Source organism: Catharus ustulatus, chromosome 1 (genome assembly GCF_009819885.2).
Source record: "Catharus ustulatus isolate bCatUst1 chromosome 1, bCatUst1.pri.v2, whole genome shotgun sequence".
NCBI lineage: Eukaryota > Metazoa > Chordata > Aves > Passeriformes > Turdidae > Catharus > Catharus ustulatus.
Window position 1 is genome coordinate 109053412 of NC_046221.1, and position 26263 is coordinate 109079674.

The 26263-nt window shown below is 37.6% G+C and overlaps 1 protein-coding gene across 1 annotated transcript in view; it reads left to right on the forward strand.

The window, feature by feature from the left end:
* The window catches only part of LAMA1 (laminin subunit alpha 1), a 103692-nt gene that overhangs the window by 63475 nt on the left and 13954 nt on the right, over window positions 1–26263 (forward strand). The window contains exons 28-50 of the mRNA XM_033077008.1: window positions 172–292; window positions 432–569; window positions 2229–2350; window positions 3211–3297; window positions 3541–3734; window positions 4666–4808; window positions 8212–8310; window positions 9635–9746; window positions 9921–10083; window positions 12372–12582; window positions 12812–12928; window positions 13033–13196; window positions 13805–13943; window positions 15125–15218; window positions 16341–16457; window positions 17863–18045; window positions 18338–18492; window positions 20404–20547; window positions 21365–21498; window positions 21660–21810; window positions 22341–22465; window positions 24617–24767; window positions 25913–26057. Of these exons, the coding sequence (XP_032932899.1) occupies window positions 172–292; window positions 432–569; window positions 2229–2350; window positions 3211–3297; window positions 3541–3734; window positions 4666–4808; window positions 8212–8310; window positions 9635–9746; window positions 9921–10083; window positions 12372–12582; window positions 12812–12928; window positions 13033–13196; window positions 13805–13943; window positions 15125–15218; window positions 16341–16457; window positions 17863–18045; window positions 18338–18492; window positions 20404–20547; window positions 21365–21498; window positions 21660–21810; window positions 22341–22465; window positions 24617–24767; window positions 25913–26057 (3209 nt within the window). The remainder of the gene's footprint in view (window positions 1–171; window positions 293–431; window positions 570–2228; window positions 2351–3210; window positions 3298–3540; window positions 3735–4665; window positions 4809–8211; window positions 8311–9634; window positions 9747–9920; window positions 10084–12371; window positions 12583–12811; window positions 12929–13032; window positions 13197–13804; window positions 13944–15124; window positions 15219–16340; window positions 16458–17862; window positions 18046–18337; window positions 18493–20403; window positions 20548–21364; window positions 21499–21659; window positions 21811–22340; window positions 22466–24616; window positions 24768–25912; window positions 26058–26263) is intronic.

Below are 26263 nucleotides of genomic sequence, written 5' to 3' on the forward strand. Positions count from 1 at the left end.
AAATCCCAAAAATAAGTAAAAAATTTTCAGTTTTTGAGATATTTGTTTGGGAAATTAAGGAAGATTATGTATTGTAGCCCTGACCTTGAAGCATGTAAATGTTTTTGTATCTCTTTTTTGGCGTTCATGCTTCTTTAGATGTTCACACTCTCTTCTGCATGTATCTTGTAGAATTGCAAATATCTCAATGGAACTTGCAGTCAAGTTTGAAGAAATGCATGTAGGCAGACCTCTAGCTCATCTTGTAGAGCAATGTAGATGTCCTGCTGGTTACACTGGATTGTCCTGCCAGGTACTGAACCCTTGAATCCTTTTTGTGTAAATGAAAGTAAAAGATAAAAACCTATTTAAATTTCTTTTAGAATTAATTGTAGCTGTTGACAGCTGTGAGAATTTTTAAAAATATTTTATTTTACTCCCCTTACAACTAGAACTGTGCTCCAGGATACTACAGGAGAAAGCATGCAGAACTCGGTGTGAGAGAGCCTCACGCTCTGATAGCACCTTGTGTGCCATGTCAGTGCAACAACCACAGTGAAACCTGTGATCCTGACACAGGAAAGTGCTTGGTATGTACATCTTAAACATTCTTTTAATGATTTCACCTGAGCATACAATGGCAGTAACCTATCCAAGGAGTTTTTAGGAGAAGTATATGGCTGTACCTCTTGAAAAAAATGTTGGGGTTTTTTTTCCCTCTTTGAAAGATGGAAAATCTGAATAGCTTCGCTTAAGGTCCATTCAGTAAATTTAGCAAGGTTTTGAGGCATTACATACTCAAAATCATTAATTATTTTAGTTTTAATTTTACTTCAAATATTACTTGTATATTGGTTGAGTTTGTCTATTTTTTATGAGACTTTCTGGGTATCTGGATAAGGTCTGCTTAGGCACACAAAAAAAGGAATAAAGGATGCAGTAATCCATGCTGTACCACAGACTTAAATCAAAGGTAAATTCTTTCTCAGGAAGAGAATCCTCTGGGCAGCTTTAAAGGAGGCTTTTTTTAGCGGCCAGACTACAGTATTATAGTGATGTGCCTCAGCAAAGTCGATTTGCTCACTTTTCTCAGTTTATCCCAAAGGTTGCACATATGATTAACACATTTCCTCTCTCTTGTAGTCTGTCAGGCTGTGGACAGCAAATTCTCAGCTAACCAAATAAGTCATATTAAGTCCATTCCCTGGCATTGCTCAGTATTTTTTTCCTAATTTTTTCTCCAGTTGCTTTGTTTTTCCAGTGGTGAGTGGGTTGGTTCAAAGTCAACTTCTGCTGAATTCATTCTTGAAATTAGTTTTTAAGTGAGTTTCCTTAGCCCTTCAGGCTTTTCAAAACAATTCTTTTGCTTTCAGGTTTTTGTGAAAGTATTTGTCTCATGAGTAAAAACTAAGGTTCTCAACTTTTACAGGGCTAAAATGCATAAGTCTTTCACAGAGGTGAATATTCATCATTCTTCCTCTTAGTTTCTTGTTGAGGGTTAGCAAGTCATCTGTGTCTTGAGATTACTACTCCACCTGAGTGGTGTAGGCAAGAGAGTTGGTTTTCACCTGACTTCTGCATTGCTACTGTTTGCCTCATCAACCAACCTAAAATACACGCTAGCCAGTATATGAAATACAGAATAAGAAATAAGAAAGATTAATAGAAAAAAGTTGGGGAAAGTAGAAAAGTACTATCGTTCACTTGAGGGACTAGTATTGTGTCTATAATACAAATTTGGTGTTTTAATATTTAATAGCACTGGCTATTGATCAGTAATCTTGACAAATTAATTGTAGTGTCTGTGAATCCTAACTGTGGATAGTCCTCAGCATTTACTGAAATGCTGAAACAGAAAAACCTGGTAGTCTGTTAAATTTTTCCTATTTTTTTCCCCAGTTTGTTTGTTTCTTTTGTTTGGATTTTTTGTTTGTTTTGGGTATTTTTTAGGAATTTTTATTTTGTACTGTGATGTCCTGACCTGAATTGATTAATAGTAGCAAAAATACAGAGACTTTATGGAAATTTAGAAAAGAAATTAGGTCAGCCTGCCTGAAGGGGCTTTCACATAAGAGATAATATTCTGGCATTCTGTTTACATAAAATATATTTTCACTTAGAGAATGCTGACCAGTGGGTAGTGACATGCAGAAATTATTGTTGGAAACTGTTCATAAGTACTGATAAACTAGATAAATTTCCTCCTGTTGTTTGTTGTTGCTTCAAACCATCTGAATTTTGTGTCTCAGAACTGCAGAGATAACACAGTTGGTGATTACTGCAGTGCTTGTGCCCCAGGCTACTACGGGAAAGTAACTGGATCTGCCAACGACTGCTCTCTTTGTGCCTGTCCCAGAGCCAACCCTGTCAGGTAGCCAGAACTTACTAACTCCAGTGCACGTTTTGCCATTCCCATTTCTTGTGTTGTACATCTAACCTCCTACTCCTTCTCCTACACTGTCACAATAGGGGTTGGTTATCATTATGTGTTCTTAATCTTTAGACATTTGAATGCTGCCTATTTTTGTTTAGTAAATGGGGCTTGTATTCTGAGCTGTACTGGTAACTCTGAAATTTTAAAATAAAAGGATTAGGTGATAGATGAGTCAATTTTTTCTCTAAGACTAGAACACAGACTGCTTTATAGATGACTAAGTTCCTGTGACATTGTTTAATATAAAATGTGAGTCTCTTTCTTAATTCAGAGAACAGTACTTTTATGTTTACAAAGATTCAGGCCATCCCCACTCAATGCAGGAACTTTTCATGAAATCAATCCTAGGGGAAGAAATTTATACATCTGCTTGTTTGGTAGAGGAACAGTTAATTTTGTATTTTGAAAAAAAAATGCTGTGCAGGCTGGGTTTTTTCAGAAGCTTAAAAACATGTCTGTTGTTTGCTTTTGTATAATTGAATCAGAATGAGAGTCTAGCAATTCTGGTGTTCTCATGCAAGTCTCAGTTAAATACATACAATAGCCATATCATACAGCATCCATTTTACATTGTCTTACATTTTTAAATGATAGCCACAATGTACTCTAGCATTTAATGCATTAATGGAGCCACCCTGGGAAAGCAAACTTAACTAATTTAAAGTACAAATTCTAGAGCAATGCAATCAGATTAAACAGAAGATGCTGTTGCTTACAGTATTTAACCTGTGGCCAAAGGTGTTATCTGTCTGGTTTTTATTTATATGATAGCAGGTATTTGTTTATCCTTCCTCCAGTTTTAGTCCCACTTGTGTCCTGAAAGGTGTTCAGGATTACCTCTGTGATGCTTGTCTCCCAGGGTATGAAGGACAGTACTGTGAAAGGTGAGTTGCACATGATGTTCGCATTTATTCCCAGCTCCCAAGGACAATTTGGTTAATATGAGCCATGAGTGCACTCAGATTATTCAGTGTTCACAAATAAGTGTATAAAAGAGTGCTCAAGGACTTGGAGTGATTAGCTAGTTACTGTTGAACTATCAATAAAATTTCCAAGCTGTCAGTCAATGTACCACTGATGTCATGGTGAACATCCCGTGATGCTCAGTGTGCCTTTCCTCCCTGCAGGTGCTCCCCTGGCTATTTCGGTGACCCTCGGCTCCCTGGTGGCAGCTGCCATCCGTGCCAGTGCAATCCCGGCGGTTCTGTAGATGGGAATTGTGATGGTGCCACTGGGCAGTGCCTCTGTAAGCCAGGGGTGACAGGACAGCTCTGTGAGGAGTGTGAGCCGAGGCATCTTCTGCTGGAAGATGAGTGTGTCTGTAGGTGGTTTTTAAATTGTTTGCTTTCCCAAGGGGCTGTGCTCCACTCCAGTGAAACTTATGTGCACGTGATTATTCCTTGGATGGGTTTATGATGTCAGGCCATGTTCTTTCCATGAAGGAAAGAGACCCTTAAAAATTACTATTCCTATAAAACAGAGAGGTTTGGAGAAGGTATTCTCTGGAGGTCTCATCCAACCTCCACCATTCTGTGAACACAGAGAATACTACAGTAGAGATCATAACATCAGCCAAGCAGTTAATCCTTAAATGGCTTATTTAGTGTTACAAACAAGTTTAAGGAAAGACAATTTTAAAACTTTTGCTGACTGTAAAATATCTTATTTTTTGCAAAATTTTGAATTCCTATAATACTATTGGAATTTTGCCAGGTTTATACACATTCACTGCCAGTAATAAGTCATATTCCCCCAGTAATTACTCTTGTAACTTTATGAGAGTGTAAGTAGAATAAGGACACATCTAGTACAGCAATCTGCTTCCATAATGAATCAGGATTTAGAACTCTGGTTTTATTTTGTATAAATAAAAAAAAATCTGGAAAATAAATGGAATTACAGGACTGTAGGCTTGAATTTCCTGTCTGATGAGCCTGTTTGCTGAGTGGCATCAACATGGATTTATTGCAAAATAGCTAAATAGGCTCAATAAGCTTATAATACAGCAAGCAGCTCAATAGTTAGCAGAACCAATAGGGCTCTAATGTTTGCTAACCTAAGTAGAATGTGTTTGGAATAAGTTCACTACTGGGCAAGAAGGGAAAGGCAAGACTACAAATTTGTACATTCAGAGTTATTATACTTTAACACTTAACTTAAATGATGAAGGCACACACTATCTAAATAAAAAGTGCAATATTTTTTGTCTTTATTTTAATACTAATTGTGCTTCCTTAAAATTGTTTGTTTAGCTTGTGATGACAACTGCACAGGAGTTTTGTTAAACAGTTTGGATAATCTCAACGAGGCCATGCTTTCAGTGAACCTCACTGGTATTGACCGTGTGCCCTATGGGATATTGTCAGAGCTGGAGAATGCAACACAACATTTGAAGGTAAAATGAATACTTAAACAGCACAAATATTCAGTCACACTTCTAAAAAAAAATTTGCAGCCTCCCACAGGCGCTAGTAATTTGGCAGAAGGCCTCCTGAAGTTCATGGTTTGAATATGTGTAAGTAATACCAGCTTAAGACCATTATGTTTGCTGTGGAAATATACCTTAAGTTATTTGTCTGCCTGTTTCAGTTTATTTTCATTTGTTGCTCTGGCATTTAAATAATAAATGGACAAATAAATGGATTAATATGTTTTTCAATCAGCAATTGGATTTCTGAACGTGCTGTATGTATGTGCTTCACCTAGATTATTTGCATTCTTAAGTCTAGCCAGCAAGGGAATTAACTTTCAGTGGTGAAATAGAAACAGCTGGCCAGGTCCTCTCCCTTTTTTGCCCCTTTGCTAAAGATCTGCCAAGGCACAGATCTAGAAGCTGTTTCCCTAGAGTTCCCTGGATCCTTCCTTGGAGTGGTAGGCTTCTTTTCCATTAACAAAGGTGCTTGGGGTGCAGCAGTTTGCTTTCTTTCTTGGACTGCTGTGTGGCAGTCCAAGTGCTTTACTCTATCCTCCATCTCAGGACACTAAAGTCAGGTGATTGTTTCAGTGTTGGATACTTTCAGACTGCTTGGGACAATCTTCCCTTCAGCTCCTCCCTTTAAACAAAGCATGAAATACCATTTTTTGTGTTTCTAGAAGGTCATTTATTATTGCTGAGGAATAGGTTCATGTGGCCTCTGCACAAAACCAGAGATGAACAGGATCCTCCCTGCTTCATGATTACTAAAAATAAGCACATTTATTGGTAAGAGTCTTCTCAGCAATAGCCAAGCAGACAAGCTCTGAGTCAGAAACAGCGCTATCTTCTTTGTATTTCATCATATCATAAAAAAATCAAAATAATGTGAGTCTTTTTGTGCTGCTAAATTCAACAAATTAAAATTTTGAATTATAATTTCTTCTACTTAAGATATAAGGAAGAATGAGTTCCAATCAGTGTACTTCAAAATGTTAATATTTGCAATAATTGATGGCAAACTTGATTTAATTACATGTTTATGCTTCAGCAGAGGTACTCTTATTCTTCAATTTTAATTGCTAACCTTTTAGTTGGAAAGCTTCAGTTTTGCTTCCCTTCCTTTATGTCCTAAGGCATAAATGTACTGAACTATTGTAATACTTCAAAGATACAGTTCACTTGCTTTATATAATTAGTTTGTGTTTGTATAGGAGCATCATCACCTTCTACTTGGAAACATTATTCATATTTAGTTTTTATTGAGCACTTTATTGCGAAGAAAAGTCAAATCTTAAGTAAAAATAAGGGCAGTTTAAGTTTCTACTTACTTCTTAAGTAAGTTTCTTGAGTAACTTCCTTCACTATGGTAAGTTTTAAATAAATTCGCCTCAACTACTTAAGTAAGCTTCTATTTACCTCTTACTTTTGAAGTTTTAGTATATGCATTTTTTCAATACTAAAATTAAATCAAAGCCAGATGTCACTTTCTTGGAAGTGGGGTGCTTAAAGTGATATAAAACTTCTTGTGACTCATTTAATTTTGTTTATATTGGGTGTTTTTAAACAATGAAATTGTGGGGGTGAGTTAATAGTCTTATTATTTTTCTCTGTTTGGAAGCAGGTATCCCCCTTTTTCTAGATATTTATAGATTACCTTACTTTTTGCCTTATACCAAAGAAACTGTGGCTGGGGGACAGAAAATCTCCCAAGGTTATTTCTGTGAATTGCAGACCTTACCTGAAGGGCTGTCCCCTGCACTCATGCTGATAGCTCAGGAACTCGAGTACAGTGATTTCACGAATACAAGCCGCACTGAGTATAAGCCGCATCTCTGGGTGTTGGCAAATATTTCGGTTTTTGTCCATAAATAAGCCGCACCTGAATATAAGCCGCTCTGTTGTTTGCAGCGAGGACCCGCGTGCAACAAAGTTGCCAAATAGTAACGGAACCGCAGCAGGTCGGGGTTTACTGGCTCGGCTCAGGCTGTGCAGGCTCGGCCCGCTAGGGGCTGCTGATGGGGCCACGTGGCCCAGCTCGGTGGGGCTGCTCGGCGGGGCCTCTCGGGGCTGGCTGCCGCCTCTGGGGTCGCTCACCCCGGCCCCGCTCTCGACGCGGCGGGCAAGCGCAGAGCACATGCCCCGGTCCCGCCGCGGTGGCGGCGGGCGAGCACGGAGCGCCCCCTACTCCTGCTGCGGTGGCGGAGAGCGGGGGCGGAGCCCCCCGCCTCCTCCCCGAGCCATGGGGATGTCAGCACAGAGCCCCCTGCCTCTCCCCCGCCTGAAGTAGGGAACTCCCCTGCCTCCCTCCCTCCCCCCACGCTGCCCGTGCTGAGCTGGCCCCACCCGCCGTGCAACACATTAACCAATTTGTAACAATCGTGAAATCCTGGGTTTTACTGGCAGGCGCTTGGCTCAGCACCCTGGCTGGCACTTCTGGGGTTGTAAATGTCAGAAAATTATTCACATATTAGCCACATTTCCGGTTTGAGAGCAAAATCTAAGTCAAAATGGTGCGGCTTGTATTCGTGAAATTACTGTACCTCCTCTCTTCTGTACCTTTCTGTGGGTCTGTTGGTAATTACAATATTATCAAATCAGATTGTCCGCTCCTTATTGCTTCTGCACCTCCAGACCATTGGAAGACTTCAGTAGTTCTGTTTTTCTAGTTAAAGCCTCCTGCTTTATTCTGTCTGATAAACCTGAACTGGTTGCTGTCCTATCCTGCTTTTTTGAGCTAGGCTTTTAAAAAAACCTACTGGGCTTTAAGGCTCAAGAGTTTTAGCTTTCTTTGAAATTTCCGTTTGAGACTCTTGTGTACTACTTTTTGAAAAATTTATATTTTACTTATATATGTGTGTATATATATGTATGTATTAAAGTTATTATGGTATTTATTTTATTGGCTCTGAAACATCTAAAATCTAAAAATTACCTTTCCTAGATTTGCTCTCTCTATAAGAGCTGCCATTAGTTTCTTTGCATCTTTAGAAAAGTGATATTCTGTTGCAGGCCTTGACTGTTTCACATATTAAAGGCTTTTAGCAGCTATGGGACTGGGCGAAATATTTAATTTGAAGGGTCTTGGAACTCCTCAAAGTAGTTTATTTGGGCAGCTCAGACTGGCGAAATTGAGAATCAAAAATGCAGAACTGCTGCTTCTTTCTGTTTTACTCAATTAAAAATACAATATGGATGGATTCTTGCTTAAAGAAATGGTACGCTGTGTTGCATGAACTTATGTCATCTTGTGTGCTTTGAAAATCAGTCCTTTCAAACATATGAATAATGTAAATTGTGCATAGTTATTTTCTTCACAACTTTTCTGGTTGAAAATTTCTTGGTCCTCAAATTTCAGTAAGCTGTTACTTCTCATTTCTTATAGAGGTCTGTAGTTCCTAGAGAAGATGCAACTTACTCATTAGATACAGCAGAAGAAAATCTTCTGAATTTATCAGGGGGAATTGATTACTTGCATGAAGAGGTAGGTGCTGGTTTCTTTATTCCTAGCATATCTGGAGAAATCATTTGAGATTTCATAGCATAATAGCTTAATGCCAGAGACTTGTTCAGAAATTACTTACACAGAATCACAAGGTTGGAAGTGACCTTCAAGATCATTGAGTCCAGCCCATGCCCTAACACCTCAACTAGACCATGGCACCAAGTGCCACATCCAGTCTTTTTTTTTGAACACATCCAGGGATGGTGACTCCACCATCTCCCTGGGCAGACTATTCCAGTACTTTATCACTCTTTCCATAAAAAACTTTTTCCTGATATGCAACCTATATTTCTTGGTACAGCTTAAGGCTGTGTCCTCTTGTTCTGTCAGTTGCTGCCTGGAGAAAGAGACCAACCCCACCTGACTACAAACACCTTTCAGGAAGTTGTAGAGAGTGACAAGGTCACACCTGAGTCTTCTTTTCTCCAGGCTAAATCTATAGAGTTCAGTGAAAGAATTCAGTCCATGCTGTAGTCTTCCTGAAAAGAGGAGTTATTTGTTTTGTGGAAATCTTCTGCAAACTACAGTGGTTTATGATATTCTACAGGAGATTTATGTGGTTTCTGCTGAAGTTAAGTTTTTTTGTACTGTGATCACTTAATGTCCTGAAAATGGAGAGTGAGTTACTTTTGTCTCATTGGTTTTACTGTGTGGAGCTTTTCAAAAGTTATGTTGCAGCTGAGTATTCACCAAAAAGTCCTTGCTACCTGTAGCAGTGTGTTTAAAATTATCTCAGGAGAAATAAATCTGTTAAATTCTCACAGGAAAAGTAGACAACATTTGTATTCTTAATCCAGCCTTAACAGAAGAATAGTTGCAGATAGGAAATACACCATAGTACTTACCCATTAAATCTCATTTGTTGACCATATGTATTTAATAATTTTCTGACCATGTATAGAGAATTTAACCAGGTGCTTCCACTGAGTTTTGTTATTGTATTGGATTAATATTGATGTATCCAGAACAGTGATTTTCTTAACAAACATTAGTTGTACCTAAAAAATTATACAATATTTACTTAGTTAAAGAAATAGCTTTGCTAATTATGAGCTTACTGATTATGGAAATAATTGATAACTCTAATCTGAAAGTATGGAACTTTAAAAACAATTAAGGCATCTACAAGCATGGAAGCATCAGAGATTTGTAAACGTTAGATCTACCTTATCAAAAAGCACTATTTCCTTAAACTAAAGTATTCTTGATATTAAGAAAATAAGCATAAAAAACATAGGCATGTGTCAGGAATTAATCAGTGTTTTAGGAGAACTGTCAAATATCATCTCTGATTTTATTCTAGACAACTAGATTTTTGAAAAAAGCTCACCAACTTGACACAATGACTCAGAAAACCAGGAATAAAAGTCAAGAACTGACTGGCTTTATTGACACAGTACATACAACCATCAAAGGTATCCTGTTTTTAAGATATTTCCATTTCTTTACAAAACTTAGTAAGGCTATGTCCTTTGCAACTATTAAATTCCTATTTATATGGAAAATGCTATAGTTTGCACAGGGGATTCAAAGATGTCCTCTTTATTATTTTTTAATGGGATGACTAAATTGTTTACTCTCGTACTCAGTACTTGCTGAAGTTGCTTTGTCACTGAATGAAACACTGGGCCTGGATCTGCCACTGTCAAATGCTGCATCTCAGAGCCTGCAGGATGATATCTCTGCCCTTTTGGATGCATTGCGCAAGAAGGATTTTGTTCAACAGCACCATAATGCTACCACAGTCCTAAAGTAAGCCTGTTCTACCAAAAACTGTATTTCACATATGTTTTGCCATGTAACACTGCTCTTTTGAAGAGATATCTGGAGAAACATTTTGCCATAATAAGTGTAATAGTTAGCCCAGGCGGAGCTGTGTGAACTTTATTTTAGAGTTGCATGATTTGGTGATGCTTGGTCATCCCATGTGATACAAATCAATAATAAAGTCTTTCAGAAGTCTGTAAAATCAATAGTAAAGCCTCTTCACTTGGATGTGATACGAAATTCCCTTGCAATAAGTCAGAAGACTCACTGATTTCAGATTCTTTCAGATCTGACCCTAATATACATCTCTGTGCTGATTTTGACTGAAAACTGTCTCAGTCAAGTGCAAGCCCAGGATGTGTCAGGCCTGCTGAAGGACATGGCAGTTGATTGTCACTGGAATGTGTAACACAAAGATCTGCAAATAAAACCAAGGCATTTTTTAAAGCATTCTCAGCCATTGCTTAGGGTTGCATTCTGTTGTCTTGATTTGTCCCCAGTTGAAGGCGATTTTGAAATGTTTTTTATAGTCATTATTAATGCTTTTTGCAAGATAAAAAAATTACATTTCCAAAAGTCAGCAAGTATTCTGTTCCACTTTCAGAAATTCTATCTAATGCCAATGCACACCAAAACCTGTAGGAATATTAACATTGGCTTCAAGGGACAACGATGTAGATAAGAGTAGAATATTTCTGAAAATTTGACTTTTTATTAAGTGCTTTGCATTAAACAGGATAGAGTGTTTGTTTTGGTAGCATATCTCATTTTGTTCAGCACGCTCTTCTACTGAATATGGAAGTGTATAGAAACTATATAGACCTGAAAATGGACCAGAAATGTACCTTTTATTCTTATTAGGAACTTCAGATATGTTTCCAAATGTGGTGTTCCTTAGTAAAAGAGGGTTCTGACTTCCAACATCAACATCTTTTGAGCTGTTATAGAAGGTGTTTGCAAATTAACTTTTTCAATTATAGTGTCTGTTGAAATTTCTGAAAGCTCTCTGATAAGGGTCCTTTGACAGATTGAAGAAGAGAGTTAATAAGTTCTATAAGGTTGTTTGCTCTGCAGATTTTCTTAAGCAATGCAGCTGTAAATTCAAAAATTATTTAAATAAGCAGCTTGCTAGTCTGTATTTTAAAGAGTAGTCGTTGCCACACAACTCACAGTGGACTGAGTTTGTGATAATGTACTTGAGGCAACATTTGTAACTGAGGTCTCCACTCATTTACCATGAAGGGCAAAGTCCCCAGACAATTTGGAATATAACTTATTTACTCTATGCTGAAACAGAAGCCATTATTGATTGGTAAAATGCTTTAAATCTTCTGACTTTTTTAAGGCTGTGGCTTCTGATTGAAAGGAGTCTGAATTTTAGTTTTAGGAAATACATGCAAATGCACATCTGCTGTTTAGTAAGAAAGTTGGAATCCATTTTGCTGTATATAACTGTGAAATAAACTAGGTTTCTTTCACTTTGGCTAAAGATCTATGTGATATGCACTCAGATTAACAAGGACAAACATTTATGTAAAAATACCACTTCAGGAGTTGCAATGTTCAGCATATGTGCTGAAATGAAGAGAAATAAAATAATAGACTTTCAGGATAATTTTCATTTCTGTTCCTTCAGTTCTGAAAAATGTTCAAAAAGAGATGAAATATTCCCAAATAGAACAGCTGAAGCAATTAACAGCTGACAGATTTGGGAGAATTTAATATTTGCCAGATAATCTCTGTTGCTGATTAAAAATATAAGTGCAGGGATTGTTCATTTCAGTGTTCGTTTTAATAAGACTTTATTTTTATTTGATATTTAAACTTTTCCAGACTCTTGTGTCTTTCAGTTCTGGTTACTTGTATTTTTCTAGTGCCAATCCTCATAAATGATGGTTTGATCCTACATTTAAAATATCAATCAGTACAGTTAGGGTATAGAGTACTCCCAGAGGAAAGTTTCACAGAGATTTTGATGTGGGGGATTATGTCCCAAATTAGGTCTAAACAAATGTGATTCATATTTTCCCGTTTCCCCTCTAATCATTACATGCAAAGTTTATGAACTGTATTACTCTCCTCTCCCCAGGCAGTCATTTTCTGTGGTAAGATGAATAAGTAAACTACCATATGTATGTATGCTATTCTAGAAGAAAATGGCAGACTTTAGTAGGAAGATGCAATTTCACATTGCACCGTTTTCTCCTTGAGAAATCCATGCCTAAGTTTCTCCTTTACTGTTTCTTTAATTTCTGATTCCTCTCCTTTTTCAGAGCTGCAGAAAAGTTGTTGACCCAGGTTCAGAAAGAGTATCTCAAACCCCAGCAGGAACTTGCTGAGCTAAAAACAGATGCAAGCCAATTCTTATCAAAGCAGAACAGCAGACTGCAGGATGCCCAGGACCTGGTGAACGCGGCACTCGCTGACATCAATGAAACCCATCGCTTGTTTCCTCTCATCTCCAGCAACCTGGCACAGTTAAATGTAAGACTGGACAGTCAGTGTTGCTGCATAAGAAATACCAAATATGTGATTGTGTTTTAAAACTGATACTTTACACTTTTTAAAACATATTTAAATGTTTTGAAATATATGATACCTTAAAAATTTAAAGGAAACCACACCCCTGTTTGAAAAGCACAATATGATGTGTTATGTGAACTCATATAGCTGCCTTATCAACCTACTATAAAACACTTCATTTATGCTATAGGACAAAAAGCAAAAAATAAAGGAAGGTGAAGAAGTCTCAACCATGCTCATTAAAGAAGGGAAGGTCCTACTGAACGCTGCTGCTGCTCTTGCCCAAGATATAGAGAACTCTACATTTGTAAGTCCTCAGGTTTTAACATCCTCCTAGAGACTCTCAAGTTTGTTTTGCTAGTGAAACAGAAAAATAAAAAGAAGGGAATTTTTTTTTTTTTTTTTTTTCAGAATGTGGAAGCCCACCAGGATGGGTTGGTCCTGTGGAGCACCAAACTGCGACATCATGTGGACGAACTGGTGATGCAGATGTCTGTGAGAGGAATGCTTGACCTGGTATACAGAGCTGAGGAACATGCCACCCAGTTCCAGAGACTTGCAGATGCACTAGAGAGGTGATAAACCGAGGAATTACAAAATTATGAGATTTACATTGGTGTCAGATTTAATATAAATAGGTAGAGGCCTAACTCAGTAATCAAATTCCCTGCCCATGTTTTGAAATCAGAAAAATTTGCTTGGAGTGACATTAGGCAATTCTTGACTTCACCACTGCCGGATAAATTCAATAAAGCAGAATTTAATATAGATTAGATTTCAGATGTTTATAATTTCCTCCTAGATCCTGTGTCTGTACTTAGTTTTTGAGTTTCAGATAGAGGCTTGTTTCTGTTCTGTTTAGGTGATACGATTTGTTTTTTCTAGGGGTCTTTATAAATTGAAAAAATTAGCATAAAGGGAAGAAAACAGGGGGAAAAAAAGAAATGGAATGGAACAAAACAGAACAACAACTAACAAAGTAGAAAATAGCCCTGTAATTGAAAACCTTTTAACTGATCTTTGAGGTCAAAATAATGAATTGAAAGCCCCTTATGCAACATTGGGTAAGGTGTGCTCATTTTTTTCAGAATGCATCATGTATTCTGGAAAGATGTGCTTGTTGTAATTGAAGGAATGGAACTGCTTGATTGAAAACAGAATTACTTGTTAATTGTCTATTTAGTGACCTTTCTAGGGTAAGAAATCTGACTCTGAATGCAACTGCTGCTATTGGCACTCACTCCAGTGTTAAAAGTGTGATTGAAAGAACAGAGAGTTTGGCAGATGATGCATCTAGAGCTATGAATGGCCCCTTGGATTTAGTAAGTATCAAAATTAGTACTTTAATTTATGTCTTCTCCCTTATTATTTATGAATATTTGTTCTAATTGTATCTGCACTTGCTGAAAACTCGAGTCTTCTTGATGGAGGCGTGTCCTTGACGGCAGCCTGTCCTACCAGCTAGTATGTACTGTATCCTGAATCCCTACTCCAAGGCAGCAATGACACCACATTTCAAGTTCTTTTTACTTTGCTTTTCTCACTGCCACAGTACCATTATCCCTTTGCTTTGCTTGCTTTTTAGTGTCTTAATGTTAGCTGGACTGGACTTGATTCTGTGAGGATTTGTATCAGGCATTGACATATATTCCCGTAGAACTTAGATTCCCAAACCTCCAGTGCTCCCTTTCACCTTTGGAATTATTCAACAATCTCCTTATTTGACCCATCCTGCTTCCATTTCTATCTGGGTGTTCCCAACCACAGCTATTTTGCTTAGTAGAGGACATTTGATAACAAAGGGGGATTTGTGTCTCATCTACCTTCCCTCTGCCTTCAAAGGCTATCAGATTGTTACTGCAACAGTAGATTAGGAAGACCAGACTAGTTCCCAATCTGATCTCAACAGTTTCCTATAATTTTATTTCTCCCCCTCACATCTCTTATACCTGCAGAAGCATATGTGTGATAATGCTTTACATGACAGTGATCAAATGATCAAAATAGTGGAAGTTGTTTTGTGAGCTTGTATGTTATTATATAGCTCTCTGTCTTATTAAAACTTTCTATGGCATGAATCCTTCAAGATGTTTTTCCAGGTGTTTTTCAGTTGGAGAACGGTAAAAGAATGCTTCTAAGACTGTGATTTTGAAATATCTCAATTTAAACTGCTCAGTGCTGGAAATTTTGAGTTAGACCTGGAATTAGAATTTCCAAAAGACAACACTGAATCACTAGCAGTATTGAAACTAAAATTTTGTATGCTTTGTTTCATAGTTGTCTTTTTAAAATTATTAAATCACAAAGACATTAATTTTCACATTCTTGAATAAAGATAAAAACTTATACTATTTTTAATGGATGCTTAATAAGATAATGAATAGAATATCTCATAAATTACAGGAATGTTCAATAGCCTTGTGTAGGTGTCAGCAAATACTTAAATGTTTTCAGTTGCATTTCTGTTTTTCATATGTGGCAATTTGATGCCTGTGTTTTTCAGCCAGATGAGTCTCTTAGCCTTCTGGGAAAAGAAACTCTACTTCTTAGCTCCAAATTTCAGAATGAAGCTAAAAATCTGAAGAAAAAAAATGATGGTCAGTTCTACAGAATTTCTGCCTCTATTTCTTTTCTCTGTTTTCTGTTTTGTGATGCCTTTTTGTGTAGTTCATTATTTCTTTAATGGGCATAAGCTAAGGTAAATACATATCTATGACTACATACATATTTTCATGCAATTAAGATCAATGCTTTTATGAATTCTCAAGGGATTTTAATTTTTTTGGGTAAGAATAAAATTTTTCTCTGTAAATGTTTAAAAATTTGGCCTTCACTATACCCCATCTACCTATAAGCAGTGCTTGCAATGGCTGTTTTTCCAAACTTTATGAATTAAATCATTAGTGATTGTGTACTAGACAAAGGAAAAGCTCAAGTATTGAAAATTCCGTTTGTTTTTATGTAATAAATCATGGATGACACAGGTATGTAAGATGATGTTTAAATCCTAATACTTTTTACTTTTTCCTGCTGGACAGCTGAAATACAAAAAATAAAAAAATAAAGCTGAAGTTCTTTGTCTCCATAAATTCAAAAATAATTTTGGTTTTTTGTGCAGAGATACCAGCAAGGCATTGAAGTCTACACTATGAAAATTCAAAAGGTTTTGTGTAGGAGCAGAAGCAAACCCTAAGTTAAATTTTTGACAAATTTGGACAGGGAATGTTTCACAGAGATAAACTGTAACTGTAAAATGGTTTCATCTTGCAATACCAGTGGTTTACAAATATGTACACATTTTATGTAGTTCAGATGGACAGAATTACCTTTTTTTGTTCCTTGTATTCTACATATTTTAAATTCTAATGAGAGGAGTCTGCAAACAGATCACAAATAGATAGAAAAAACCACTTCTTTGGCTCCTGTTAGATAACATGAACAGTGAAGAACACTGTAAAAATTATTATAATGGAATAATTTTAATTTATAGCCTTTTCCTCACTGTGTTTGTAGTCATTCAGTCTCATGGAATTGGCCAAAAAAAGGTAGATTTGAACATAACAGGAGCTTATCTATTTATACTGCATTCATTTTGCATTCCTGCTTTTAAAGTGCTCTTTCTATTGAAAAAAAAAGCTCCCTTGATGAGATAAATGAATACTTTGGTTTTGTGTGTGTTGTATGGTATTTGTTTATGCATATGTTATTTCTTTCAACAGGACTTCTATTTGGACTGAATGAGTTGAACAAAAAGGTAGAAAAGATTCAGGAAAGTGCTAATAAAATTGGCAACCAACTTAATGATTCTCTGTTGACACTCAGAGCATTGCCTAACAGTAAGTGAAATTTATATTTACATTCTCCTTATTACAGAACTCTAGTACAATTGTAATAAAACCCTGTTCATTATCTGATTGCAGAGACCTAGCAATAAACTATACTGGAGACTTCATTTAGCCTTCTAAATATTTTACATTCTTTTCAGTAAACCCATTAAACATAATTGGGTTATAATATAAGGTCTGTAGTCTGATTCACATTTCACATTGCTGTAAATCAGGATGGGCTCTGATAGAAATGTAATTGCGCTGATATGAAAGGAAAGCAAAGTTATATTTAATCCCACATGCAGAGAAATTTACATGTGGAACTCTGAGATTTCACTTTCTTTTCTGACTTGTTTCAAAATTGTTTATGCTAATCTGTTAATTTCACAGTCTGCATGTAAATGTTTTTCTGTTGTAAATGCTGACTTCATTTAATTGATTAAAATCTATTTTCTATACTTTTCTAAAATGTAAGAATTCCTCTTTCTCAGTCATTATTTTGAATAAAGGCAAGACCTAGAGCTCATGGAAACTAATAAAGAAAATTACTTTGAAGTTGTGAATAAGAGGGTCTGAAATACTTTGCCAATCTTAATAATGTGTTTTGAGTTAGAAAAACACTGATAAAGACCTCTTACTAGGGTTGTTTAATTCTACTGTGAATCTGGATTAGAATGCTAAGTTCAAAGCCTAAAATACCCATTTTGCAATTCAGAGATCTAATTCATGCTAAAGGGTAATGGTAGTGATGATTGGATATGAACTGCAGGATGCTATCTGACATAAAGCTACACATTGAAAATTAAGTCATTAAAATTACAGGAGTGTTCTCCTTAACTCACAGCTTAACATTGTTTGATTTCAACTTTGTTGTCACATTTCTTGAGGTTTTCTCTTTTCTTTTCCCCCTGATCAGAGATTCATGGTGGCATTGCTCACTGTGTAGAGAGTGGTGAAGAAAGATCCTTGGAGCTCTAACTCAGGCCGTTTTTGCCTGCTGCAGCATCTTCCCACTATTGTGGGTGGGGGGTGTAAGGGGCAGGCTGAGATTGGGAGTGGTGCACTCAGTATACAGGTGATGGTAGCCAAAAACAAGGGTGTGCTAGACCTTCTACCTCACCAGCTTTGCATAGGATTCAAAACTGAAGTCTCAGACAAGTATGGGTGCCAGCACTCATTTAGGGAACTTAAATACTGCGAGCCTGATGCATTCATACAAAATTCCTGATGAAATAGGCAGAATCAAGTTCCCCAAAGAAACAAAAATACAATTCTTACTGTGGCAGGAATGTAACTGACTGCATTCCTAGTATTTTGACTATGTTTGTAGCTGCTGTTACAAAGCCAGGCATTTGTTAGTCACAAGAATGCATGAAAGTTTTGAATGTGTTTTAACCTTGGAACTGTGTTTCAGATACCAGGAAATACATGCTTGAAGTCAAAGAGCTGGCTGTGTCTGCAAATACCAGTGCTGTGGTGGATTTAAGTAATTTTGGGGAGTTCAGTCAAAAGCTAATGAATACATCTTCTACATTGTCCCAAGTTAATGACTCTTTGAGAAAAACAAGTGAGCTCATAACTGATTCATCAAAAGCTGGTAAGTTTGCTCGGTGGAAATGTCACTGCTTGCAGAAGCAGTATTAATATTCAGTTTTAACAGGCATTAAACATGAGTCTGATGGATTGAGGGTTTATTTCTAATTCAGTAAAAATATGCTAACTTTTTTAAAAGTTCTCTGGAGGATTCACATGGGATGTATATCCATTACTGATGTTAAAAGTTGCTGACACCAAAATGATCACACACTGGCTACCTTGGCTAAGTATTTTAGCCATGAATAGTACATTTACTTTCACCCTGCTTCAACATTTCTTTTATGTTTTCACAGCATTCACAGCTGAAAAACAAGTTAAAGAAGTTGAAGCACAAGCAAGTCTTTTGTTGGACAGACTCAAACCTTTGAAAATGCTAGAGGAGAACCTGAACAGAAATCTGTCTGAAATTAAAGAACTTATCAACCAGGCCCGCAAGCAGGCAGCATCTGTAAGTTCCATAATGCCAGACTTTAATGAATTTTCACTTTTAGCAAGGAGGTTCTTTGAGATAAGGAGCATAAAATTTACCTTCAAGGTACCTGTACCTCGTTGTTGTTGTGGAGCCTCAGTGAAGTCCAAAGAGCACTGACTGATGCTAAAATCACACTGGCAGGGGTTGTTGGTACATTTTTAAGGTTTTAGCATCAAGGTTCTTATTGCATTTGTGAGTTTGTAAGAACAGCAAGCTAGTAATTTATCTGCTATTTCCTCCTGTTTCCCATAAAAATAATGAAACATAGTGTGTCAGACAGCAGTCATGAGAGATTTTGACGAGAAAGAGACAAGTTGGGGGATGGTACACTGTTTTTCTCTTTAGTATGAGATGTTAATTTTTGAGATTGTTTAGAGATTGATGTGGGGTGCACCCATAAAACATCAAGTACCGTTGCAAATTTTTGTCAAGAGTGTTGATTCCATCAATAAATTTGCCGTCTTTGACCTGTCATGTCCAAATGGTCTTTGCAAGCAGTAGCTGAGCATCCAGAGTACTTTATGACAGTATACTTGTTTTTAAATCTCTGCTTCTCCCTTAAAGACAGCAAAAGTGAATCAACTGTAGTACGGATCTCATTAGACTGTGAGAGAAAAATGAAAATGAGTAATTTTTGGTATGCCTTTGACATAATTGTGGACATGTTATTGCAAGGTTTTGGGAGGTTTTTTTAAAAAAACCAGAAGGCACTGAGTTCTTCCTGTACATCTTCTTAATTAAATGGTTATTGCTTCTATGTCACAGTCTACTGAAGCTTAATGAAACAACTGCATAAAAAAAGAGAATGGTATTTTCTGAGGTGTCATAAGCCACAGAGGTTCCTGGCAAGGTGAAAAGAATTGTTAAGCAAAATCTCTTTTTCCAATTTGAAGGAATGTGTTTTGTTTGGGGGGGCATGGGGGTTAGGGTTTAGTTGGGGTTTTTTTTGTTTTGGTTTTTTTGGGGTTTGCTTTGTTTTGTTTTTTGTTTGCTTTTTTTGCTTGTATTTTTGTGCATTTTTGTTTGGGTTTTTGTTTGATCCTTTTTGTTTGTTGATTTGTTTGTAATTTTTTGCTACACAAGAGAAAGTATGTATCTGTGTCCAGATCATGCATACATACACATGTGCTATATGCAGTTAGCAGTTACAGATCTATTCCAGGAAGTTAAAGGAATTAAGCCTTTTTTCTTGCTAAAATGGATTTTCTGTCGTTATACTACCAAGCTGCTGGAAGTTTGGCTGCATTTAGCTTGGATCAATGCTTTATCAGTTTACTAAACAGTGGTCTTAGGGGTATGACAGCAGGAATATGATTTATTTAATCTTTAAAAGTTGAACTTGCCATATTTATAAATGTATTTTTTTAATATTGTGTAAACTATTGCAAATTTGAAATAATCAGAATTATTGCAGAGGGTCTGCCTTCTTAATTTAGTAAGAAAAAAAATTCTCCACATAGATTATATGCATACATTATATACTATATACATATATTACATAGAAATGTTTTCCTTTATTTTAAAACATTTTGAATTTCTGTATCTTTATTTTCTGATATTGTGACATGCCTTTTTTGCTGATATATGTTCTTCTGACCCAAGACTTGTTATTTTCTGAGGTATTTGAATAGTTTATTTACTGATCCAAACCTCCCAACTGAATGATTGTATTAAGATAGATTTCATTCTTTTCTATTGTGAATCTCTTTATCAAGTGATACCTCCAAGATTGCAAAAATCAAACCCAGGTAGCAATGCTTAGATTTTGTGGAAGGATCTCAGCAAAAGTTTTTGCATTTGTTGATCAGAAGCTGGGTACATACTCCACAAATGAGTCCTGTGTACACTGAGACTTGTTTAGATTCCATTTTCTTCTTTTCCTCCCAGATTAAAGTTGCAGTATCAGCAGACAGAGATTGCATTCGTGCCTATCAACCCCAAATTTCATCTACAAATTACAACACCTTAACACTCAATGTGAAAACTGCTGAACCAGATAACCTCCTTTTCTACTTGGGTAGCAATGGAAAGGTAAGTTTCTGGTGTACTGAACGTGATGGTAGTCAAAAGTTTTAAATTACTTTAAAAAGGTTTAAAAGTTTGAAATATGCTTTTTCTTACTTGATGTCAAACTCAGTAACCAAGTGGGGCCCCTTGCAGACAGATGTGTTCACTAGGAGTGGAAATATTATTGTGCCTTAGATGATTCCAGACATTTTCAGAGATAGAGAATGAAAGCACCAGATTCCTTAGCCATTGCCTCTTGGCCCTGTGATGAAACTTCCCCTTCCTTTTCCTGTGTTGTGCATTAATCACATGGAGAGTAACACCCTCTGTGATACTTTCATGTAGCAAGCTGCAGTATATCAAAGGATTTGCTTGGAAACACAGCTTTCACACTCCCTTTCAAATGGGTGGATGCACCGTGCTCATGAGAGCCGGCTTCAAGAAGTGGGGTGGCTCACTGACACATTTCTGTCCTCTTCATTCCCTCTGTAATCCCAATAAATGCACAGCTGTTAGTTCCTAGAGGCACACTATCATGGGATAGTACTTTTCTACAGACTAGTTAAGTCATTCACACTCAGGATTGTATATTTCTAGACATCTATGTATGTGTACATCTCCTGTTTATATATATATATTACATAAAGAAAACATTCAACTACTTGCATATAACCTGAAGGACTTGTGTTTCGTTCGAATTGAGTGAAAAGCCTGATTTTGCTAAAGCTCAACTCCTGTAATATGGGATGTAGGGACATGAATCTGGAAAGACTTTCTCCATGTTACTGGTGAAAATGCACATTCGATGCCATGAGTTAGAATAGGCTCTGCTGTTTTTCAGACAGACTTCCTGGCAGTGGAGATGCGACGTGGTAAGGTCGCTCTTCTTTGGGATTTGGGCTCTGGATCAACAAGAGTGGAATACCCTGATTTTCAAATTGACAACAACAAATGGCACAGAATACATGCCACCAGGTAATTAAAACGAGAATGTCATAAGTGTTGTACAAAAAGCATCCACTGAGGTTTTCAGTGATGAGATTTTCCTCGTCCTTAGAAAGAAAAGCCAATAGAATGTATGTGTTAGTTAGGCCTGGTGATTTCTAAGACTATTTATTAGTATTTGTATTTGGCAGGTTTGGAAAAACAGGTACACTCAGCATAGAGGAAATGAGCTCCAATCAGAAGCCTTCACCTAAATCTGGAACCTCTCCAGGGACAGCCAGCATATTGGATGTTAACAAGTCAACCCTAATGTTTTTTGGAGGACTTGGAGGGCAAATCAAGGTTAAATTCTGAGATCAGCCTTCTGTTAATTGTTTTGAACATGTTTAAGAAATACACTTGCATTAGAAGTAATTGCATGTTTTGCTTACTTCATCAAGAAATGCCAGGTACTCTGAGGATAAAGCAGAGATGCTGTAAGGGTCTTATAGTATCCTGAAGTTAATTTTCGCTGGGCATTTTTACATAAAATTTTAACCAGGACCATCTGTGTCTGCATGCACCATGTATAGACATTATAAAATGAATTTGGATTTTGTTTACTTCTTCCATGGTTTCTTTTAGTTTGCAACTGTTATTCGTGCAATGAGGTGTGTAAGTAGGTCAAGGATATAGTTATTTTACTTTTTTGATGTACTAATCTATTATTATTTGAATTGTAATTGTTAATAGTTATACCAAAACATGTTGTTTTCTTATTATGACTTATATCTAACAAAGTTCAAAGAAAACAACCAAGCAAAAATTTTGCAGCATAATTTTCAGAGTACTTAACACTAATTTGTATTCATGAAGTATTTCTTGTCTTATAGAAATCACCTGCTGTTAAGGTGACCCATTTTAAAGGGTGCCTAGGAGAGGCATCCCTGAATGGCAAATCTGTTGGTCTTTGGAACTACATAGAAAGAGAGGGCAAGTGCAATGGCTGTTTTGGAAGGTATTTTGTCTCTTTTTTTTCTTTTTTTTTTTTCTTTTTTTTCTTTTTTTTTTAACAGGTTTAGAATAATTTATATTTGTAATGTTATATTTTGGTGTTAACTAAAAATAGGGAGCTCAGACAAATTGTTTCACTGATCATTAACTTACAGTTCTGAGCACATTAATCTGAATATGTCAGTGGTGTCAAATAACTTGCTTGTATGGAATTTCAGTTTTTGAATCACTTTCTCAGAGGAGTTTTATTGTTGCTCTCTATTTTGTGCATGGGAAGTAGAGACTACCAGCAAACCAAAATACTTTGGAATCTTTGCTTTCCAGTAAGACAAATTTATTCTTTTCTAGGGTAAGAAACAGTGCAAAGCAGTCTTACAAAAAAATTTGATGGCAAAACTGTAACTACTGAGCTTGGTACCTTTTGCAGACTGTATTCTTTTTATGTTTAAGAAATAGAAAAGAAATATGCTTGTCCATATTCCCTTTGCAGAATATTTCATGCAGAAACAGCAGAGGGTGCTGTTTGATTGTATGAGATATTTTTTACAAGTCTTGTGCTGCAGGGAAAGGGGCTAATAGATCATGTATTGTAAGTGCAATTATGCAAAGCATTTTGATAAATGGATGACATGTTTTAATTTAGAGGGTGTATGCTGTAACAATTATTTTTTTCCCTGAAGAAATCACTGGGTTTGGCTTTTATTTTTGTATATAAGGGATGAACACTTATCTTGTGTGCATCCTTCCCCATGGCTAAATCATGTGTTGTGAGGTTGTGTAATGGAAGTGGCCGTTGGCTAGAATCCTTCAGTTATTCATTACATCAAGATTCAAGCTTTTCCCCACACTTTATAAATCACTGCCTGGAGGCTGCACTGACTCAGCAGTACCTGAAGGGTACTGGTTGGCTAACCAGAAAAATGGACAGAGAATGTTTACAGGGGCATGGAGTGACAGGACAAGGGGGAATGGATTCCAACTGAAAGAGAGTAGGTTTAGATTAGATTTACTATTTACCCTTTACTATGAGGGTGGTGAGATGTTGGAAGAGGTTGCTCGGAGACATTGTGGACGCCCCATTCTTGGAGGTTTTCAAGGCCAGGTTGGAGGGGGCTCTGAGCAACCTGGTCTAGTGAAAGGTGTCCCAGCCCATGGCAGGGGGTTGAATGGAATGGGCTTTAAGGTCCCTCCCAACCTAAACTATCCTATGCTCTACAGTCATTTCACGAATACAAGCCTCACCAATTTGACTAAGATTTTGCTCCTAAACCGGAAATGCGGCTAATACTCAGGAGCGGCTAATATATGAATAATTTTCTGACATTTACAACCTCAGAAGTGCCAGCCAGAGTGCCGAGCCGAGCAGCTGCAAAGTCGGCATTTCGCGATTGTTACAAATTGCTACTCTGTTGCACCGCGAGTGGAGCCTGGCTGCCTGCAGGCAGCACGGGGGGCGGGGAGAGAGGCAGGAGAGCTCTTTCCTTCCCTCCTCTGCCGCAGCCCAGGGGAGAGACGGGGGGGCCCCGCACTGCCACTGCCGCGGCTCTGGGAGCAGGGGGGGGGACCTGGGCCGCCCCTGCTGTGGCTCTGGGAGGAGGGGGGGAGTCCGCGCCGCCACTGCCGTGGCTCGGGGAGGAGAGGGGAAGGCCGCGCCGCCACTGCCGTGGCTCTGGGAGGTGGCGGGGGACCTGGGCCGCCATTGCTGCCGCCGCCGCGGGAGCGGGGGCGGCTCCGTCCCTGCCTGCCACCACAGGGCAGCGCTGGGCTGTGGTGAACGAGCCCAGTGGCAGCGGCGGCTGGCCCCCAGTGGCCCCGCCGAGCGGCAGCGCCGGGCTGGGCTACCTGGCCCCGTCGGCAGCCCCTAGCGAGCCGAGCCTGCACAGCCCGAGCCGAGCCAGTAAACCCCGCTCTTCCGCCGTTCTGTTACTATTTGGCAACTTTGTTGCACGCGGGTCCTCGCTGCGAATGACAGAGCGGCTTATACTCGGGTGCGGCTTATTTATGGACAAAAAACGAAATATTGCCAACACCCAGAGATGCGGTTTATACTCAGTGCGGCTTGTATTCGTGAATTTACTGTAACTTATATTTTATATAAAAACTACTGTGAAAAAACAAATGTTCAGTTAACATTTTTTTACTTCTATTTCTGTAGCCCACAGGATGAGGACACTTCATTCCATTTTGATGGCAGTGGATACTCAGTTGTGGAAAAGGCACTCCGCTCAACAGTGACTCAGATAATAATATTTTTCAGTACCTTTTCACCAAATGGGCTTCTTCTGTATCTTGCTTCAAATGGCACTGTAAGAAAATGGATCAGATTCCTAAATTGTCATACATGGTCTTAGATAATTTGGTGGTTTACTGGTTTCTTTATTTTTCAGCTCACATATATTAGAGCATATTACTACTTTTGTGTAGTTTGTCACCTGTGATTAGCATCATAAGCCAAAGGAATAAAGACAAGAATCCTAGAGGACAACTCATTAGAGCAAATGTTCAGCAAAACAAAGGGCAAAATTAAACAATTAAAATGATTCTTCATAATTTATTTAAATTTTATAGTAAAAATAAATAATTTTAGACTAAAATTAATGATTACTTAACTAAAGGACAGAAAAGGAAACAGTAAGGGCAACAAGCTAGTTTCTTTCTGTTGGAGAAACCTTTTCAGAATGTAAAAATGTTATGGAACTCAGCTTGCAGAAGGACAATATAATAATGAAAAACCATATTGAATTAAATCCATAAGATGGGAATTCAGTAAACTGAAACAAATTAAATAAAACTCCTGCAACAGCAATATAACCCAGACCCATCAGCAGACCTTCATTGTCATGTCATGCAGTTTACTGCATTCTTAGATGGTGGTTTTCTATTCCTTTAGGAGGCAAAAAGCTTTGTTTGGGTACAGATTCGTTCAGAGTCTCTGCATTATTCATTTGCTTTATGTACTCACTGCCTGAATACATTGCACAATGATATCTGATTTAAGCTTTACAGTTCAGAGGGGGCACCTTTAATGCAATTCAGAAAGTCTTTTTCAATGTTTGAGGAAGGTCTTTGCTTCTTGCAGAAAAAATATCATAGTGTTTGATTGTTACACTAACTATCAAATTACTTTTAACTTCATCCAGAATTAGGAAAATGTGACTTTACCTCTTCCTCTGCCGAGTACTCAAACCCCACAATGCATTTAAGTAAGGATAATAAGACAAAACAAAAATACATCCTTGAGAGGTACTTGTAACCTTAATTTTCCTAAATATAGTGAAGATGAGCATCTTGGGTGTAACAAATAGACCAGGTGCAAGAGTTACGAAATCTTTTCCACACAGTAGGCCAAACCTGCCAGGGATGAACTTGTCAGGAAGATTTTATTTCCAGCAATGTAATCCATTAGTTTGTAATCTGTTTTTGTTTTGTGGGCTTTTTTTCTTCCTCTCAGAGAGATTTCTTGTCCCTTGAGCTTGTTGATGGCAAAGTGAGGGTGACTGTTGATCTTGGTTCAGGACCCCTTACTCTTACAACAGAAAATCGTTACAACAATGGAACGTGGTACAAAATCTCATTCAATCGGAATAAGAAGCAAGGTAGGCTAAAGACTGAAAAATCCGTGTGTCTGCACATTTACAAATACAAATATCTAAGACAGCTGCAGGGAACATGACTGCAACCAAATTTGATCACTTCCAATGCAGTGTCTTTAGCAGCCACCCCTATAATACTTTTAGAAAGACCACGGTGTGAATCTTGTGCTTGGTTTAGCGCATCGCATAAAGAGCAGGTAGTGTAGAAA